Source organism: Larus michahellis, chromosome 4 (genome assembly GCF_964199755.1).
Source record: "Larus michahellis chromosome 4, bLarMic1.1, whole genome shotgun sequence".
NCBI lineage: Eukaryota > Metazoa > Chordata > Aves > Charadriiformes > Laridae > Larus > Larus michahellis.
The window spans coordinates 92,848,065-92,867,092 of record NC_133899.1 but is presented as its reverse complement, the minus strand read 5'-3'; the positions used below and the strand labels follow the sequence as shown (position 1 = coordinate 92,867,092).

General features: G+C 56.9%; 1 protein-coding gene across 6 annotated transcripts in view; it reads right to left on the bottom strand.

Moving 5' to 3' along the window:
- Positions 1 to 19,028, bottom strand: part of MYRF (myelin regulatory factor) — a 75,287-nt gene that overhangs the window by 40,935 nt on the left and 15,324 nt on the right. For 5 of the 6 annotated variants that reach the window (XM_074586486.1, XM_074586488.1, XM_074586487.1 and 2 more), the window contains exons 2-3: positions 4,063 to 4,150; positions 2,979 to 3,305 (exon numbers count right to left, since the gene is read on the bottom strand). In XM_074586486.1, the coding sequence (XP_074442587.1) occupies positions 2,979 to 3,305; positions 4,063 to 4,150 (415 nt within the window). The remainder of the gene's footprint in view (positions 1 to 2,978; positions 3,306 to 4,062; positions 4,151 to 19,028) is intronic. The other variant, XM_074586492.1, reaches the window with a different exon arrangement.

Here is a 19,028-nt window from a genome sequence, read left to right as displayed (position 1 = left end):
CTGTCGCGTGCGGCGGCAGCGTTGATGCTCTGCAGGGAGCCGGTTGCCTCCTGCATCCTTCCTCCCTCCACCTGGAGCCAGCACGGACTCCAGGCAGCTGGAGTCTTCAGCCATTTCCAAAGCACCTCCGTGGAAATTCATGTCGACCAATTTTTCTTCTTTCTTTTCGCAGCCCCTCCTCAACACGCACCTGTGTGAGCTTGGCCCTCACGCGTCTTCAGGCCAGAGGAAAATTTCCACCGCCCTGGTGCACAAGTAAAGGGATCTGCCTGTCTCAGACACTGGTTCTTCTCTAGTAACAACGTTTTAGAGATCAAGTGCATGGAAAAAGTTGAGGCCCCGCTGCCCGCTAGACTGAGCCATGGTCACTGGAGATGGGCAGGGAGATGGTGGCTCTGGCGGTGGGAGCGGTTGTTGCCCATGCTCTAGAGAAAGGCTCCCTTCACCTTAGCGCCTGCAGAATGCTCTGTCCTGTGGAGACCTTCGGCAGGGAGACTCTGCCTGCTCATATCTGATCCGTGACGCACAGCCCCAGTAAGGTCCATCAGATCTCAGCAGCCCAGAACCTCAGCAAAGGCTTCTCCATCTAAGACAAACACGGCTGTTTTTCCTCCCCACCTCCCGACGCCTCGTTCCTCACCACGCGTGGATTTTCAGCGGGGATCCTTTCCCATTCCCCCATCTTCCACCATCAGCTTTGTGGCTGCAAAATAATCCCAGACAAACCGGTGCTTCTCGGACGAAAGCTGGCCAAAAAGCAAACGAGGGAGGAAATGTGCAGTGCACCACGCACACATCTCTCTCAAACTCGGCTCCTCACGGCACCCACAGCTACCAGAGAACCAGGACACCCACCAGGACCTTCCTGCAAGACCCAGTAAGTGGGTTCTCCATGGTAACTGGTACACAGCAGTAGCTGGAGAGGGAGGAGGTCAGGTAAACCCAACAAGCAGCCGTCACCATGCTTCCCTCACCCTCCACCTTTGCTCGTAGCACCTTTCCACCAATCCCCTCCTACACTTGGGCTGGAACGTCTCTCACCAGCCTTCTTTCCAGGCTCCTTGCCACGTTGGCCATGACTTCATACTGTATTTCCTATGAATTTATCAGGATTTCTGCCTCAGCAAGCCAAGTTTTGGCCAGTAACAAGGGCCCGGGACAATTCAGGGAATACCGGAGGCTGGAAAAGGCCCTGCAGCAGAAAGGTGGACGCTGCAGAATTCACGTAGGGAGGTAGTGTAGATGTGCCCGGTCCGAGGGAAGAGTTTGTTGGTATCCAACACATGAGACATCGCTCCTTCGGGAAAAGCCCAGTACAACGGGGAAGCGTCATTCTGCGATGCTGAAGAGATGCTGCCATCGAAGCTGACCCAGTCCATCTGCATCCAAACCAAGGTGCCCACCTCCAATAGCAAGCTATGAACCTTACTCATGACTTCTTGCATCCTGGAGAATGCCAGATGCATGCAGAAGAGGCATGACAAGCCATCACGTCATGTTTTTGGGCATGGTTCCCCCTAAGCTGCATGTAGCCTTCTGGGTACACAGCAAAGGAGAACTCCCCACTCTGGGAATGGAAAAGGGCAGATCTTCTTCAGCTTGTCTCTTTCTGGAAGACTTTCCAAGTTCATCCAAAGGGCCAAAGTCATCCCAACGGAGCTGCATAACAGCTGAATCATTGATTCAGTGCGATGCGGGCTTCCAAATCTGGGAATCGCCACGTCATGCTTGCTGGCAACACTAGAGGGCACAAAGCAGAGGGAGAAAAGCCAGCCGGGGGCTTGCAGAGATGAGCAGTTCTGGGGCCATCCTGGCCTCCTGGTCCCTTACATCCACCATCTCCACTGGAGAAGGCACAAAGACTGGCTGTACAGAGAGCGCACCAGGGCCACCCATCACCTGGGCTACAGGTTGGACCACAGCACAGCTCCTCCTGGTACGACTACTGCCAACTGCCAAGGCCTCCTGCTGATGGATACGCTGCTGCACACTGATTTTCATCTGTCCAGCTTCAGATCATCTTGTTCCGCTCCCCTATGACTGGGGGAGAGCAGCATGGACCAGAGAAGTGCACGAGGAGGAGGACACCAGACATGTTCTTCCCTTTGGGTCTCCAGGCACTAAAGCTTTAGGCATGCCAGCTCCCATCCCAGACACCACCGCAGGGCCATACCCTCTCAGCGTGCCACCCCTGCCGAAGCGCTCTCTACTGACATGGTCTCTGTCCCTTTGGCCACTGCAGATGGCTGCTGCCACATCCCCGCGCTCTCCCAGCCTGCCGGGGTCATTCCCTTCCTGCCTCTTCCTGTCTCCAGAGAGCAGGAACCACACCTTTTCTCCCGCCAGGACTAATTGTCCAGTTGAGTCCATCACCAATACTAAAACCCAGTTCATCCTCTTCCTCTTCACCAGGGCTGCATCCAGAGCTCGTTGCAAAGGAGTACAAATCCAGCTCAGATGCCGTCTTTTTCTTGTCTTGAGTGGAGTATCTACGACACCAGGCCAAGATGAGTACATCTCTCTGCCCAATTTAGTCAACATCTTCCCCCGGGATAGTCACGGGAACATCCTGGAGGCTGAATTTTGGCTTGTTCAAATTTATTCCGCATCTTTTCCTTCTTAAAAAAGAAATACGATGCTACAATATTCTCCCATCACACACTTGTAGATGTGCAGCATCGACACCCTGGTCACCCAGATCCGGCGGCTCCACCGCCACCTGCAGACACGGGGGATGTCACTGAGCCTCTCTAACTCCATGCGTACAGACAAGATCTACCAAACAAGCTTTCACGCAACCTCAGGACCTCCACTTGCAAAAAAAGCATCTCTCCGTGAACCCTCCGTCACTCTCAGAGTGACGTTGCCAGCAGTTAAGGCCCGGTGGGACAAACTACACCAACCCTCCAGGCCCCACCAGCCTGGAGGAGCACCTGTCCCACCATTTGCCCTTGTTCTGCCACCCCAACCCCACTTACCCAGGTGCGTAGGAGGCCTTGGGCTCTGATTTGATTGGAGGGACCACGTTGTTTAGGCAGTGGCCACCAAGGTAGCCCTTGGGCACCACCATGCCATTGTTGTTATTGCAGTTGAGGTGAGCACCGTAGCTGGGTCCGCAAGGGTTGGCCAGAAGAGGACCATGTCGGATTGGGATCTGGCTGCCCGGGGGAGGAAGGTGGAGGGAACCGCTGGAAGCGGGGTTGGTCACATTGGCGATGGAGCTGGCAAGAGGCGCGTTGACGGTGGTTGAGCTGGAGGGCTGGGGGTGCGCATAGCTGGCTGAAGCAGGGATGTCAGGGAAACAGCTGAGAGAGAGAAGGGGACAACCTCAGCGGAGGGACAGGGAGACGGTGCCTTCTGCCCACCCCTCCCCTCCCCAGCCGTGCAGCAATGGGGACGGAGCCACTCAGGTGCTGGGGGACACCCGGAAAATAGCAAAACAGGCAGCATCGTGGTGGCACCAGCAGGAGGGTACAGGGAGGCAGGTCCGTCACCTGGGTTGGTGGGACTGATCCGACCCCAAGGGTGCAAAATCCACCCGTGGAGCTGTAAAAGGCCAGAAGTGCCCAGGACACAGACATAGGGGAAGCCGCTTTGTCACCTCAGCCCCAAAGATCCTGCTCCCAACCCCGTGGCTCAGATCACCCCGGTTGCTATCCATGTCCGCTGCCCCCCGGCTTTGCCAGCACCGGCGCACACGGGGAGACCCTGCCCTTCTCCACACTCTTGTCGCGCTGGGGATTTAATCTTCCACACTGTGCTCCCAGTCCTCGCTTTCCCGTGGCTCAGATTAAGGAAAAGCCTTGAGGGGTAAAGAGAGGGGACAGAAGAGACTGGGAAATCCAATGGCAAGAAGCCAGGAAGAGACAGGAGGAAGAACTGGAAATGAGTAAAGGAGCGCAGAGCAACAAAGGAGGACTTTAAGAGGGACAGAGGCGCAGCCAGGGTGCACAGCGATTTCCAAACAGCTCCTCAAATCGCAGGGCTGGAAATGGCTGGACATCCCTCCGCAGAAAACACCAGTGAACGCTGTTCCTGCTGCGGAGCAAGGGAAGCACTTACATATCTGGTGAGTCCTCCTTGCTGATGTACTCTTCCAGGATGCTCGTGTCGATGTTAGACGGTTCCAGAGCTCCATTAATGTCGTGGCCTGCAAGGGGACAGGAGGTTGGAAGCATGAGCCCTGAGAAGGACACAAAAGGTCCTTGTTCACAGGTCAGAAACGCCGCCGGACCTTTGCTGAGCCAAGAAACTCATCTGAGAAGATCAGCAGATCCTTCAGCTTGACTGCCATCTCTCCATACCCGCTGTAAAAGCAGAGATGGGGCATGTGGGATGAGCCAGGCTGGTGGCACTACCCGGGACGTGGGACACCCAGGCGGGGTTTGTCCACAGCAGTTTTGGAGCCACGCTCGGGCTGTGGGACACACGGGCTCAGGACACGTGGGAGAAAGGAGATCGTGGGGTCAGGCCTGAGCTACGCGAGACACACGGCTCCACAGAGCGCCAGAGCCAAGGTCTTGCCCAACCACCACCGACTCGGCGCTGACGTGGCCTGCAAGAGCTTTGCCAGCGAAGCCGCAGGAGCCGCTGGCCTCGCCGGGGCTGATGGAGGGGCTGCACACAGGAGGGAGCGATCCCCGCCCAGGCAGGGCCGGTGGGCTCAGGGGGTGCTCTGGGGAAGCTGGTCTCCTTCCCTTTGGACCCTTTCCACCGCTTCGCTGGAATTTCTCCGCCGCTGCCATGACAGCTCTGGATGAGCTCACGACCCCGCAGGAGCCCTCCTCCGGCTCCTCGCCTTCAGCGAGCGATGGATTTCCCTCTCCTTTCTCCCGGAGGGCTCCTCCTCCTCCCCTCTCCTGTCCCGGGGAAGCTGGGCTGGGTTTTGTTGACAGAAAGTGCTTTCTTTATCTGTCTCTCTGAAGTGGGAGTCTGCAGCCCTCTGGGGTCGGTGCCAGCCCTCGGTGCCAAAGACACTGCCAAGAAAATGGAAGACAAGGCCCAGCTCCCCCCGGCCTCTCCCACCTCCCTGAGCTCAGATAACGAAGACGGCCCTTCCTGAAAGACCCCGCGGGCCTTCACGTTGAAGCCCGACGTCCCTCGCACAGGAGAAGACCCCGACCCTTCGCCTCTCCACCCACCCCCCCACCCCCCCCGCAGCCCATGCGCTGGGGAAAGGTCAGCCGCTGAACCGCAAACCCCAGATCGGGGGGTTTTCAGCCCAACCCCGGCCAATTGCAGCTCTCCCTTCTGCAAATCCCTTTCATACCAAGACAAGCAAATCGGTAGAAATAAATCCAGCTAGGAATTCTGCCAAACGGAGAGGGTGTGTGCGCGGACGGAGGGATCTCTCCCTCACTAACCCTGGCTAGAGGGGGGAAAACCCGGGTAGACGTTCACCTGGGAGACACCAAACCCTTTGTGCACCATGTGCCTCCGTGGCAAAGCCCGGGGACTTGGGAGAGAAGGTGGCGATGGTCTCCCATGGAATCACAGAATGATTTAGGTTGAAAGGGACCTTAAAGATCATCTTGTTTCAACCCCCCTGCCCTGGGCAGGGACACCTCCCACTAGACCAGGTTGCTCCAAGCCCCGTCCAACCTGGCCTTGAACATGGAAGGAGGTATCTGGAGCAGGGACGGGCGATGCTGCTGCCATCGAGGCAAGAAGAGGCCAGGGCAGGCAGAACCCCCGAGGTCTCAAGCTGTGCCAGCACCTCGCTTCTATAGCTGCAGACCCCAGGTCAGCACAAGGGTACTCCTTTGTGACAGCCACTTCCTCTCCTGAAGTTGCAGTGATGTGGTAGCAACCAAAAAGCCGTTGTCCTGCTTCGAGTTAGGGTTCACATGACAAGAAAGACATGGAGGGGCTGGAGCAGGTCCAGAGAAGGGCAACGGAGCTGGTGAGGGGTCTGGAGCAGGAGTCTTGTGAGGAGCGGCTGAGGGGGCTGGAGGTGTTCAGCCTGGAGAAGAGGAGGCTGAGGGGAGACCTTCTCGCTCTCTACAGCTCCCTGAAAGGAGGTTGGCGAGAGGTGGGGTTGGTCTCTTCTCCCAAGGAACAAGCAATCAGACAAGAGGAAATGGCCTCAAGTTGCGCCAGGGGAGGTTTAGGGTGGACATTAGGAAAAATTCCTTCATCAAAAGGGTTGTCAAACATCGGAACAGGCTGCCCAGGGAAATGGTGGAGTCACCATCCCTGGAGGGATTTAAAAGACGGGCAGACGTGGTGCTGAGGGACATGGGGTAGTGGTAACTTGTCAGTCCTGGGTTAACGGTTGGACTTGATGATCTTAAAGGTCTCTTCCAACCAGAACAATTCTATGATTCTATGACTGGAAGAGCTTACTGATGGCCAGCACCATGACTGCTTGTGTCCCTCGCTTATCCCTGAGGACACATGCCACAGCCTGCTCCCGACACTTCACCAGGCGCGGCTCTACCGAGGCACCTCTTCTACAAGCGGCTACTCCTTGGCCACCGTGACCCCTTACCAACAGCCGAAGCCCTTCTGCCCGGGGGTGAGCACTCCCCGCTCTCCGCTGCCTCCCCCTTGGCCAAAGACACCGCGCTGTAACTCACAGGACGTGTCTGGCAAACAGCCACCGCAAAAGCTATCACACAACTTGTCTTCATCCCAAGGTCCAGGGTTGGGACCCAGCGTCAAAGAGGCAAAAAAAAAAGGCACTTTACCAATTTTGCTGCCTTTCCGCAAGCTACTGAGCCCATCCAAGAAAAGTTCTCAAGATGTCTGACCCCAGTGGGTTTCCCTCAAACCTCCAAACTCCAGGAGCATCTCCATGGGAGAGGAGGAGCCCAGGACCTACCCAGAAAGGACAGGAGGCCCTCAATAGGCAGCGGTGTGCTGGAATTTCCTATTTCTTTGCTACCTCATCTTAAAAGTCACCTTCAGGAGCCCTCAGCTGAGACCCAGGCGAGGGGGGGAGATAAGCGCCGTGACGCGAGAGGTGCGTCAGCCGCGCCGCCGCGGAGCTGGGAGGCGATAACAGCCGTGGCTGCGCATGTGCCACAGGAAGGGGATGCCCATGGAAAATAAAGGATTTTCCTTGAGGAAAGAGGCACTTGTGAGGGTGAAACGGGGATGTCATGGCAGCGGGTCTCGCTGGCAAACCCGCACAGGGAATGTCCCACCGCCTGCAGCTTCCACGCAGGCCGGGCTCTTACCAAAAGCCAGCTTAGGTGATTAATTAAAAGCTAATACTCCTCCATTTGAGTCACGAGCTCCTCAGGACGCTAACAACGCCCCCTCCCCCTCCGGAGCGGGGATTAGGAGGGAGCAGGAAGCCACTGAGGAGGGACCCTGGGAAGCTCAGCACCCAAAAGACTCCGCGGGAGATGGACTCCCACATCTCCTCGTCCCAGCAAAAGAGAGATGGAGGAGCCCAAGGAAGCTCTGAGCTGCCCCGTGCTGCCGGCGTTCGCCCTTTCACCGCGGGGAGAAGAGCAGGAGTCCCTACACAGCATCCCGGCCCCACGGCCATGGCTCTGCACCACCTCCAAAGAGTACGTGGGAGATCTTCTCACCCTTTGACGTCCCCGAAGAAGCTCAGCAGGATGAAGTCTTCCTTCCAGCCCAGAGCAACAAGCTGGGAGAGGTGCTGCCGGCACTCGCAGAGTACCGTCTCGCAAACCAGCTTATTAGTGCTCTCCCTCAACGAACATCCCAGGGCAGGAGGGTACCAGGACTGAGAAAATCAGCCATTTCCACCACGCTGACCTCCCTGTGCAGACTCCTCAAGCAAACCCACCCAGGACAACCTTCTCTTTCACAACCGCCGCAAAGAAACTCCCAAACTTGCCAGGTCCCTACGTCCCTCTTGGCCCCCGCATTGCCGCCCCGCTCTCGCACCATGTCACCCCTCCGCCTTCTCCGCTGCCTCACCCCTCCCTCGCCAAAGGCTTGAGGAGATCCCCTCCCTCCCCCCCCCCCAAAAGCAAACTTTGCCTGAAGAACCAGAAGACGTTAAACCCGCGGCACCCTCCTCGTGAGCAGAGCCGGGCGAGCAGAGGCCCCCGTACGTGTGAGAATGTCAGGAATCCCAATGTTTGGACTGGTTTTCTCTGCCTTCCCCAAACCTCCAAACACGACTGACATCCAAACGGAGGTGCTTCCCGCCCCGCCGTCTCCCCCCCACAACCCCGGCTGCTCCGACGGCGTGGGTCTGGCAGCTCGTCCCTCCTGGTGACATCCTCTCGGCTCAGGAACTCGCTCCCCCCCATCCCGTTTTCAGGTGCTCCGCCGCCATCAGAGGTGGGCCACGGGGCTCTGAAAGGGTTAACGGTGTCTGGCCCCCGCGAGTCGTCATATTTACAGGTCTGAGAGATTAAAAGCAGAATTTACCTCAAGCGATAGGCTGATAAGTTTATGGCATTTCTATTTATAACAGTCCCTCCCCCAACTATTCTTGCTCTGTTGCCTGTCTTCTAATCACCCATAATCCTGCCTGGGTCACCTGGGGGTGGGAGGAAGGGAGAGCGCTGAAGAACTTCATCCTGGGATCTGCTAACGAGAACCAGATGTGGGAACCTGGAGATGACAAGGAGGTCAACCATCTTCACGGGCTGGGGAACATCAGCCAAGGGTGGGGGGACGACAGCGGTGACGAGGAGGAAGAGGAGAGGCAGTGCCAAGCCCAGACCCTCCCCGGGGGCACCGAAGCCACGTCCCAGAGGGTGGATTTTTGTTCTGGGTTTCGAGGGTTTCATTACAAATGAAGCACCGTGCTCCGACCCGAGGCGAGAAGAGGACCGCGATTAAGATGAACTTAAAGGCCTAGACCCTGGCACCACGGCAGCCTCCCTGTTGCCAGCACAGCCAGGACGGGGACAAGAATCTGCAGTCCCAGGGTTTGGAGGAACGCCGCTGAGCTGCCTTCAAACGGAGGGACGTGCCAGGCAGTGCCCAGGAGAGGGAGCAGCCTGCAGGAGATAGTGCCACCAGCCCTTTGCTTTGATGTCCTTGACCTACAGACGAGCCAGCTCCGTCACCCCGCCGCGTGCAAACCTTCACCCGAAGCCTGCTGCGAAGGGCAGGCGGCTCGGGGAGCCGTCGGACACGGCACAGCGGGGAGAGGAGGCTTCTGGACCTGGTGCTGGTGGTACAGGGCAGGCGGCTGGAGCACGCTGGAGAGCCCGTGGCTTTTGGGACGGTCCTTCAGCTGCTCACTGCAACCAGCAAAGCACCAAAGAGCTCCGCTTGGTGCCCTCCCTACACAAAGTGCACTAGGGCAAGGCGCTTATGGGGAAACTGAGGCACAGAACACCCCGGTGACCAAAGCACTGAAGAAAAGGGAGGCAAACCCAAAATATCCAGCGGCTGCACACTGGAACAGGACCAGGAGACCCCAGGAGCTCCTGGCTGATGGTCCCACAGGGCAAGGTGCAGCGTTCCCTCTCCCAGCGGCCCTCCAGCTCGCACCGGTTGACGAGCAGAACAGATCCATGCTGGGCACGAAGGCCCACCAGCCATCACCTGGCAGGGCATAGCGAAGCTCAGAAGCACAGCACGCCGGGGTGAGGAGCAGAGCCCCGGCGCGGCACCGAGCACGTTCCCGTGGCCGTGCGCGAGGCGTTGTGCAATCGGCGGCTGCCGCATCGGCACATTCCCGGGGCCTCGCGCTGCTCAGCACCCCCTTCTGCTTCCTCCCCTGTTTATCCTTCAGTCCTGGCGGATTGGCTGCTGGCCTGGCCGCGAGCACCAGGAATCCGTGCCATGGCTGGCAAACCAAACACCGCCTAAGCCCGGGGAGCTGCGGGTCTTCAGAGTTTCAGATGTTCGGCTTCAGCCTTGTTCCTCCACCAGCAGGAGCCCGGCTGGCTCGGCCATGCAGGGAGAAGCACAAGGAGCACCCAGCGTGACAGCCCCGCTTCGCTCAGGATGGACACAGCATCCCTCCCGTGCCCACTCTGCCCGGAGTGGGACACGACAAGGGGACATGAGAAAATCCTGTCCCTGCCCAGAGACCTGGGCTGCCAGCTTAGGAAGCCCACTGCCCCATCCCTGGAGGGGTTCAAGGCCAGGCTGGACGGGGCTTGGAGCAACCTGGGCTGGTGGGAGGTGTCCCTGCCCAGGGCAGGGGGTTGGAACTGGATGGGCTTTAAGGTCCCTTCCCACCCAAACCAGTCTACGAAGAGCCAGCCATGGGGACACAGCTCCTCGCGTAAGGGACAGAGGGACGACCTCCCCATCACTCCACGCGCCCAACCCTGGGCTGCCCAGAGGGTACAGAGCTGGCGAAAGATCCCCTCCGGAGGGAGGGACGGCGACCCCGCAGCCCCCACCTCCCCCCAGATACCGGCCCAGCATTCCTCCTTAATTAATGCTCTTTATTACCTGACTGTAACGATAACCAGTCACTCCCAGAAAAAGGGACTCCTGTAACCCGAGTGGGACGCCAGGACAGACCACTCCTCCATCTCCCCCAAAGCGCTTTCGGGACCACCCCGGAGCGAAGCCCCGGCTGCCCGAGGCTCTGAGAGGGGCCCCCAGACCCTCTCCCTGAGCCGCAGCACGGCTCCTCCATGGGGTGAGCCCCTCTGTCATCTTCCTTCGGGCCCTCCAGGACAGCCCGCGGGGGTCTGCATGGGCTGTCAATGGTGTCAATGCATGAAATGGCTTGACTTCAGGGACCTTCCCTTGATCCGACGGTGATGGAGCTACACTGAGCTACACCGAGCTACACCGGCTGGTTACTCTCCCAAATGCCATTGCCGAGGAGTTTCAGTCACATCAGGGCACCCTTATCCCACACACGTGCAAACACAGCAGGTGCCTCGTCCCATCACAAAAGGTGGGACTGTCCCCCCTCAATGCAGAGGTGCAGCCACCACCCTGCGTCCCATCCCGGGGACATCCCCTGCCAGCCCATCAGCAAGGACAGCCCAAAGCCATGGGGCAGCTCCTGCGTCCCCCGTTCATGCTGGAGCAGAACCAAGATCCAAAGTCACACCAGAAACACAGCCAAGGCTGAGCTGTGCGGGTCCGCGGGGCAAGATCCTGGGGAAAACACCAAACTCAGGGCTCCGGAGATGGAGGTTTGTGAGAATTTGGGCGTTACCCAGAACCTGTGGGCTCCAGGGAGCTTAATTTGGGTATCACGTATTTGAAAGGAACTAACGAATGGAGCAGGTGAGAGGGTCTTTGAACATGGACCCAACAGCTCCTCCATGGAGAGGCCAGGACTGTACCCAGTGCGGCCGTACCGGATCCCCTCCTCCCTGGCAGCTCTTTCCCGCTCTCGGTGAGCTCCCATCCCTCTCTCACGTCTAACCCTGCTGCAATCCTCACTCCTGAGAGAAGAAACTATCCCACACCAGCTTGGGTGGGATGTAGGGAAAGTAGAGCATCGGAAGGACTGGAGATACGGCACTGGTGGGATTTAGCCAAGACCCCAGATTTACCATAGCGAGTAAAAAGCGTTACAGGGTCTCCAGTGGCCAGGAAGACCCTGGAGCAACAACCTGGATGAAGAGAGAACCACAACCAACCCATGGCCACCCTGGAGCCCAGTGCCCAGGGCCAGCAGCACCATCCACAGCGGCATCTCCACCTCCCTGGCAAAGCTCCTTCTGCTCTCACGCAGGCCCGCAACTCCTTTGCTTACGCGCACAGAAGAATCTATCCGACCAAAGCGCCTTGGGATAACCTGGAAAGTATCCCGAACCATTTAACGTGGCCCACGGGAACCCTCGCTCCCATACCTGCTGCGTAGCATCACCGTTCCTGACGTACAAGCCAGTATCTACGCGCTATAGGCGTATACGTATAGATAGATAGATAATGCCCTCTCTCCATCTCCCAGGCCTTGTGGAGGACAAGGCCTGTGGTGGGAGACATCTCAAGGCAGAAGAGGTGTGAGGAGTCAGCGCAGGGCATGGGCATGTCCCTCGGGGAGCCCTGCGGGAAACGGTGGGCAGCTCCACGCAGAAGAGATGACTGAGCGCCATCCTCCCTCCCAAACCTTCCTGAGCCCTCTTCTTCCTACTTCCTCCTTCCCACTGCCTTCTCCGCGCCTTCTCCTCCTCCAGCCCCTCTCAGATTCCCTCAAAATGTCCTGTCTCCCCTTGTCCTGTCCCTCCCCGAGTCCCTTCCCCTTCCGACTCTCCACCCTTGTCCTGGCTTCTCCTCCGCCCTTGCCAGCTGTGAACCTTGGCATGGATAGAGCCATTGTCCTCCGGGCACGGGGGCCGAGGAGGAGGAGGGGAAGGTGTGAGAGGGGACACAGTGGAGCATTTGTGTGTGTCCCCACAGCCGTCAATGCCCTGCTTGTCCATTCATGCCCTAAGATGGCAGGAACAGCAGCACCCACACAAGCCTCGCCATTTGGCGGGGTCCAAGGTGCCTGCCCAGGGGGGCACATTGCCCTGTTTGTTTGGAGGCCCGCAGAGGCAGAAGACAACGCCGTTATCTCCCTCTCCAGGCTGAGGGTGTCGGAGGGCTGGCAGGGGGGACAAGAGGACCAGAGAAGGTCACTTCACGTGGCGTCTCCTGAGCTCGGGACCACTGCACGAGGCCGGCCCGGCCACTCTTCACCTTGTCCTGGTGCGAGCGACACAGGATTAATTTCTCTTTCAGTAAGGTCTCTTCTAATGCTGGGGAAAACTTGCATTTTTAGAAGATTCTAGTGTCTGAATTGGTGGAAATATTTACTTTACAGCCAGCTCTGGTGTGCGGGATTCAAGGTCTCGGTGTTTCTGAGCTCGCCAGGTGCGGGGATGAGGAGGAGCGAGACCCGGGCACTTGCCCCAAGCTGCCAACAGGGTTATTTCAGACCATGAACGTCACATTTGATATAAATTAGAAAGTTTGCTGAGGAGTTCTCTCTCCATCCCTTGCTGGCTGCCATCCTGAGCACTCCTCGCCCTGGTGCCGGAGCCCTGAGCCCTTCCCTTCCTCCCGCAGCCGCAGCGCTCGCAGGGGCCCACATTATAATCCTTGAGTATAATCCCTTGTGTATTTCATACTGGTATCGGGATCAATACTCGTTCTTTACTATTATTAATGTTAATTATCTAGTCTCACTCTGTTAAATCTGTTTGTATGTCAACCCTGGGGTTTCCTTGTTTTTTCCTGATTCCTCTTCCCGGGTGGGGAGGGGTCCCATGGTGAGCGAATAATTGTCTAAATGACAATAAATTGGTGTGGGTTCTTCAAAGCCATAACACACCTCCGTTCCCCAGCTCAGGAAGAAGATGGGAATCAGGAAAGGCTTTTTTCAGCACAGCCTCCGGATCTACAGGGTGACACCTGTGTGCACGCCTCCCTGTCACCACGGTGGCGGTGAAGAAGGTCCAGCACAGCTCTTTTCCCTGTCAACGTAAACTTTCTTCAGTGTGAATTATTGACAGTACAAGAAAAAAAAATAATAATATATATTAACAGCTACGTACTGGCATTAAGCAGAGCCTATGGCCCACCTTGCCACGCTCGGCGGTGACCGGGAGAGGCACTAAAGACCCCGAGAGGCACAGGGACTTGACAAGGCTGGTGGCAGATGGCTGAGCAATGTCACCGCTGCTCCCCCACCGCCAGGGAGAAAGCCCAGGGACACGGTCCCTGGACACCGACCTCGCTGCAGGGCCACCAACGCTGCCGGGCTTGTGGCTCCTTTTCCAGGCTCTTAGGAAATTCGGCCATCCAGGAGACGCTCTGGAGACCACTTTCAGCCCAGTTCGGAAGAGGAGCACACCACAAACGCGGGGGACTCAGGGCTCGGAGCTGCCTCTCCTGGAAACCCCCTCCCCCCTCCCCGCCCCCCCGGCACAAAACAATCCTTAAGCAGGAAGATTAATAATCAAACGGCAACAGAATACAAACCTCCGGGCAGCCAAGCATCGCCTGGAACACCACGTCCAGATCGGGCGCCTCGTTCCCTCCCTTCTAACTGGGAGGCAACAAGGTCTCTCCTGTCCAGCCTGGACAGCCTCCAGAGGAGGCTGAGAGTAAGAAAACAGAGCGATTTATCTAGATGGGGCTTTTGCCAGGGCTCGGGGAGGGCCATCACTACTTTTGTGCAACCGACACCGATCTTTCACAAGCAGGAGCGTCAGGTCATCGGGCTTTTCCTTCTTAGAATCATAGAATGGTTTGGGTTGGAAGGGACCTTAAAGGTCATCTCATTCCACCCCCTGCCCTGGGCAGGGACACCTCCCACCAGCCCAGGTTGCTCCAAGCCCCGACCAACCTGGCCTTGAACCCCTCCAGGGATGGGGCAGCCACAGCTTCTCTGGGCAGCTGAGACACAAACACAGCTGGGACGCGCAACCAGAGAGCGCTTGCTCTCGGCGCTACACTGCAACAGGATTTGCTCCAGAGCTGACTGGGAAAATCACGAAGGGCACCAAAAGCCTCTTACGTCGTTGGGTTTCCTCTACCATCGCTGCAGTAAGTCCTCATCTACCTCTGCCACACGCGTGGCACCAACATCCCAAGAGCCAGGGCCACTTCCCAGGGTCTGGGACCAAGAGAAGTGGACCAGGCAGGCACACAGGTACAGGGCAGTCATTTCTTTCGCCAAGGAGGAGACTCAACGCATCCTGCTTCAGTGGTCCCAGTCTTCCTCAGCAGCTGTGGAACATCAGTGATGTGTTTGCAGGTGGTCCCACAGCCAGGGCAGCTTCACAGGAGGGTTGGGGTGGTGTAAACGGTCCAGTGAGATCCCTCGTGCTCCACCACTTGGCTTCTGCTCAGGGTTGATTCGTGAGCTGATGGGTCCTGCTTGAGACTTCTTGCCCTGCTTGTACTCCTGAGAGAGGGACGGACCGAAGGGCAGGGCGGACACTATTTCTCCCTGATTTCATCCATCTTAAGACGATACCGACCGTTATATCCCAGAATTTTACTCAGGGTGCTCCCCACCAAACCCAGAGCTCAGGACACATCCTTCAGACAGATGCGACTCTGAATTAGTCTCCAGCTGATTAATTCACCTCATGAGGAAGGGGCCGCCCTAACCCATTTCCACCCTTCAGCTCCTCATCTAAGCTTGCATGATGTATCTCCATACCCCAAACTACCGGCCTAAAGAGCCCTCTGCTTCAAGAAAGCTCCTTTCCAAGAAGGTGTTCGAAGACCAGCTCAGTCACCTTCATGCTCTGCCTTTTCCTGAGCCGAGCCAACCTTCTCTAGCCACCCACAATAAATAACAAGCAACGACGCAATTAAAATAATTCCTTAAAAAGAAGGCCCTAGGGATTACTGCCGTGCTGGCTACTTCCATACAGGCTTTCAGGCTGAAAATGGGGCGGGTTTTTTTTTTGTTGTTTGCATTTTCTGACTAACCGTGAGCTGTCTCCTGCACCAGAACGTGGCTCCTGCACCGGGGATTTAGCGAACGGTGAGCAGACAATACAAAGCAGATACCAAACGTGCTGCTTGGATCCCATCCACCCTGCGAGCTCTCCGGCCGGTCTGGGTCTCACTTCAAAGCAGCGGGTGTCTGGAGCGGTACAACCCAAGAGGGAAGGTGCTTGGCACGCTGCTGGAGGACGCTGGGTGGGGAGGATGAGGAGGTCATTGGGGCGGTGGGAGGCACTGACCGCACACATTCCCGCAGGCAAAACGCCTCCTTGGGCTCTTGATGGGGCAGAACGAGTCGTCTCCACGCGTTACACAAACGGAGGCAAATACCAGGGCTGAAATAAGGCTGAGATGTGCCCAAAGTCTTTTCAGGAGCGGCTGAGGGAGCTGGGGGTGTTCAGCCTGGAGAAGAGGAGGCTGAGGGGAGACCTTCTCGCTCTCTACAGCTCCCTGAAAGGAGGGCATAGCCGGGGGGGTCGGGCTCTTCTCCCAAGGAACAGGCCATGGGACAAGAGGAAACAGCCTCAAGTTGCGCCAGGGGAGGTTTAGGGAGGATATTAGGGAAAATTTTTACACTGAAAGGGTTATTAAGCATTGGGACAGGCTGCCCAGGGAAGGGGTTGAGGCACCATCTCTGGAGGGATTTTAAAGACGGGTAGACATAGAGCTTAGTGATATGGTTTAGTGATGGTTTTTGTCAGATTTGGGTTGATGGTTGGACTCGATGGTCTGAAAGGTCCCTTCCAACCTCGACAATTCTACGATTCTATGATTGAAAGCCAGATAAACCTCACGGCAGCACAGCCTGAGCAGAAGCACGAGGGATGGACGATGATGGGTAAGACCTTCTCACAAAGGACTGAGCGCAGAAGAAACGCGTGAGGAAGGTCAGGGACCAGCGAACGAAATTGCGAGCCCTCCCCTGGTACCTGGCCCGGGCAGGGAGCCATCCCTCCTCTGCTCCCTCCGTCTCCCTCCGGCGCAGAGGACAACGGGGAATAAGAAGCATCCCACCGCTCCCCCAGCTCCTTCCACCAGCACACGGAGATCACACGCTCCCGATGCTCTAAAAGCACCAGCGTGTGGGTCCTGAGCGAGCGAGTCTGTCTCGCTGCCAGCCAGAACTGCGACAAAGAGCTGAGTTATGAGGCAAGAGTGGGAAGGCAAGGAAATTACACAAACTTTATGAGTCATTAGATCAATAGATTAAAAGACCTCTTAGAGCTTTCTGTCCAGGCCACTATAAGGTCATTCATTCCCGGTTCGCTCTGTGGGGCTCTGCCCCGTGCGTCTGGACCTTCATCACTTCCACCGGCGGATGATGATGCAGCCCCACACTCCTCCAAGCCCGGCTGCCCTCCTCGGAGTAGATGCTCCCTTTCTTAGCCCCACTCGCCACCCATGCCCCATGTGCACAAGAATTTCACAGCTGGGCCATTTGCTCTCTTCTAGCCACAGCTGCTCACAGGCCAATTCCCTGGTCCATCAGCCAACTCCTCTGGTCCTGACTACCATCAGCCTGACATCATCTGTCTCCTGCAACTGTCCCCAGCCTGTGCAACAACGATCATAGAATCACAGCGTGGTTTGGGTTGGAAGGGACCTTGAAGCCCACCCAGTGCCACCCCCTGCCCTGGGCAGGGACACCTCCCACCAGCCCAGGTTGCTCCAAGCCCCGTTCAACCTGGCCTTGAACCCCTCCAGGGATGGGGCAGCCACAGCTTCTCTGGGCAACCTGGGCCAGGGGCTCACCACCCTCAGAGTGAAAAATTCCTTCCTGAGATCCCATCCAAATCTCCCCTCTTGCAGTGGAAAACCCTTCCCCCTCATCCCACGGCTCCCCTCCCTGATCCAGAGTCTCTCCCCAGCTTTCCTGGAGCCCCTTGAGGGACTGGAAGGGGCTGGAAGGTCTCCCCGGAGCCTTCTCTTCTCCAGGCTGAACCCCCCCAGCTCTCTCAGCCTGTCCTCCCAGCAGAGGGGCTCCAGCCCCCCCTGCATCTCCGGGGCCCCCGTGCTATTGCGTCCCATAAGTCACATCTGTCGGAGCTGGGAGGCTGTCTCTCTCCCTTTGAATAGCTATCTTTGGAAATTATTTTTATCCCAAATGCATCTTTTGCTTTCCCCAAAAACGTGGGCCACAGCTACGGCTGAAGCCCAGCAGTTCGGCTGACTTCATCGGAAACGGGGCAGAAAGCCCGTCTTTCCTGCAAAATCCACTTTTCATCTTCTCGCTCAAGGCTTGCGGTACCGGCAGCATCTTTAGATTGCTGAATACCCTTGTTACGGAGGTGCCTCTGTAGCAGCCCACCTCGAGTCTGCTGGGCTGGGTGTTGTCAATTCGAAGATGAGCCAGACGGTCCCTGCCCTGCCGCGGTCACGGCCGTGAATTTCTCCAGTGCCTTTCGCTTCACGCCGAACAACATCCTGATCGGAACTGACAGGGAGAACCTGACTGAGATCAAACGCCACGTCACAAAGAGCTAAAATACAGCTGCTAATATAGAAACATCGAAGAGCAGAGGGGTTACCAGCAGAGACCCCCCCAGCAACGGAACCTGGGCCAAAGCCACTCGCTCTGACAGCGACCGCGGTTCTCCACGCGCAAGGGCACTATGGAGCAGAAGATGGAGAAACCATCCTGGCTTTTCGCCATACTGTCGCTGGAATCCATGGCCCACCTCCGTTTGTCTGGAAGAGGGCACAGAAATACCGAAGAGACTTTGGAAAAGGGCGAAATAATAGGGATGCACAAGAAGCTTCACGAAAGTCCCCGTCTGGTCTGTTTATTACCAGGAGGCTGAGCAGCGGTTGAATCCTCCCGTATATCGTAGAATCATAGAATCATTTAGGTTGGAAAAGACCCTTGGGATCATCGAGTCCAACCATGAACCCCACTCTACAAAGTTCTCCCCTACACCACATCCCCCAACACCACATCTAAACGAGTCTTAAACACATCCAGGGATGGTGACTCCACCACCTCCCTGGGCAGCCTATTCCAGTGTCTGACCACTCTTTCTGGGAAGAATTTTTTCCTAATGTCCAGCCTAAACCTCCCCTGTTGCAGCTTGAAGCCATTCCCTCTTGTTCTCGCGCTAATGACCTGTGAGAAGAGACCAGCACCAACCTCTCTACAACATCCTTTCAAGTGGTTGTACAGAGTGACGAGGTTGGAGACAGCAGCCTGCTGGGGGGCAGTTTCAGTCTGGCAAGGAGGATATGGCACCTGGAGTGCAAGATTTGACAATGTCCGCCACGAAATAAGATGTTGCACCTCGCAGGGAGGTAAAACACGCAAGGTCAGGGACCATCTGCTCCTCCATGCTTGCAAAGCTCAGCCACAGCAGGCCCAAGGCCCTCGTGTCTGACTCCAATAAACATGAATATTAACATTACTGGTCACCACCTTTTGGAAAGAATAACAAATTACTCTCAAGGTAATGCTCTAGGAGGAATTCTACCTTCTCAGGTACCTTGGAGGCCCCTCCTAGTTGTAGAGCCCACAGTGCTCTGAATCCAGCACACCACGGAGGCAGCAGACGGTGTCTCAACAGATGGAAGAAGCTCAGGGAGCCAAAACCAAACTTTCTCAGCACGGAAAACCACAACCACTGTTCAACTGTCCCTCAGGTTCTCCACCTAGTTGAGTTACGGACAAAGGTTTCAGAGGCAACTCAGTGATCAGAAGCTGATTTAGGATTTTCAGCCGTTCA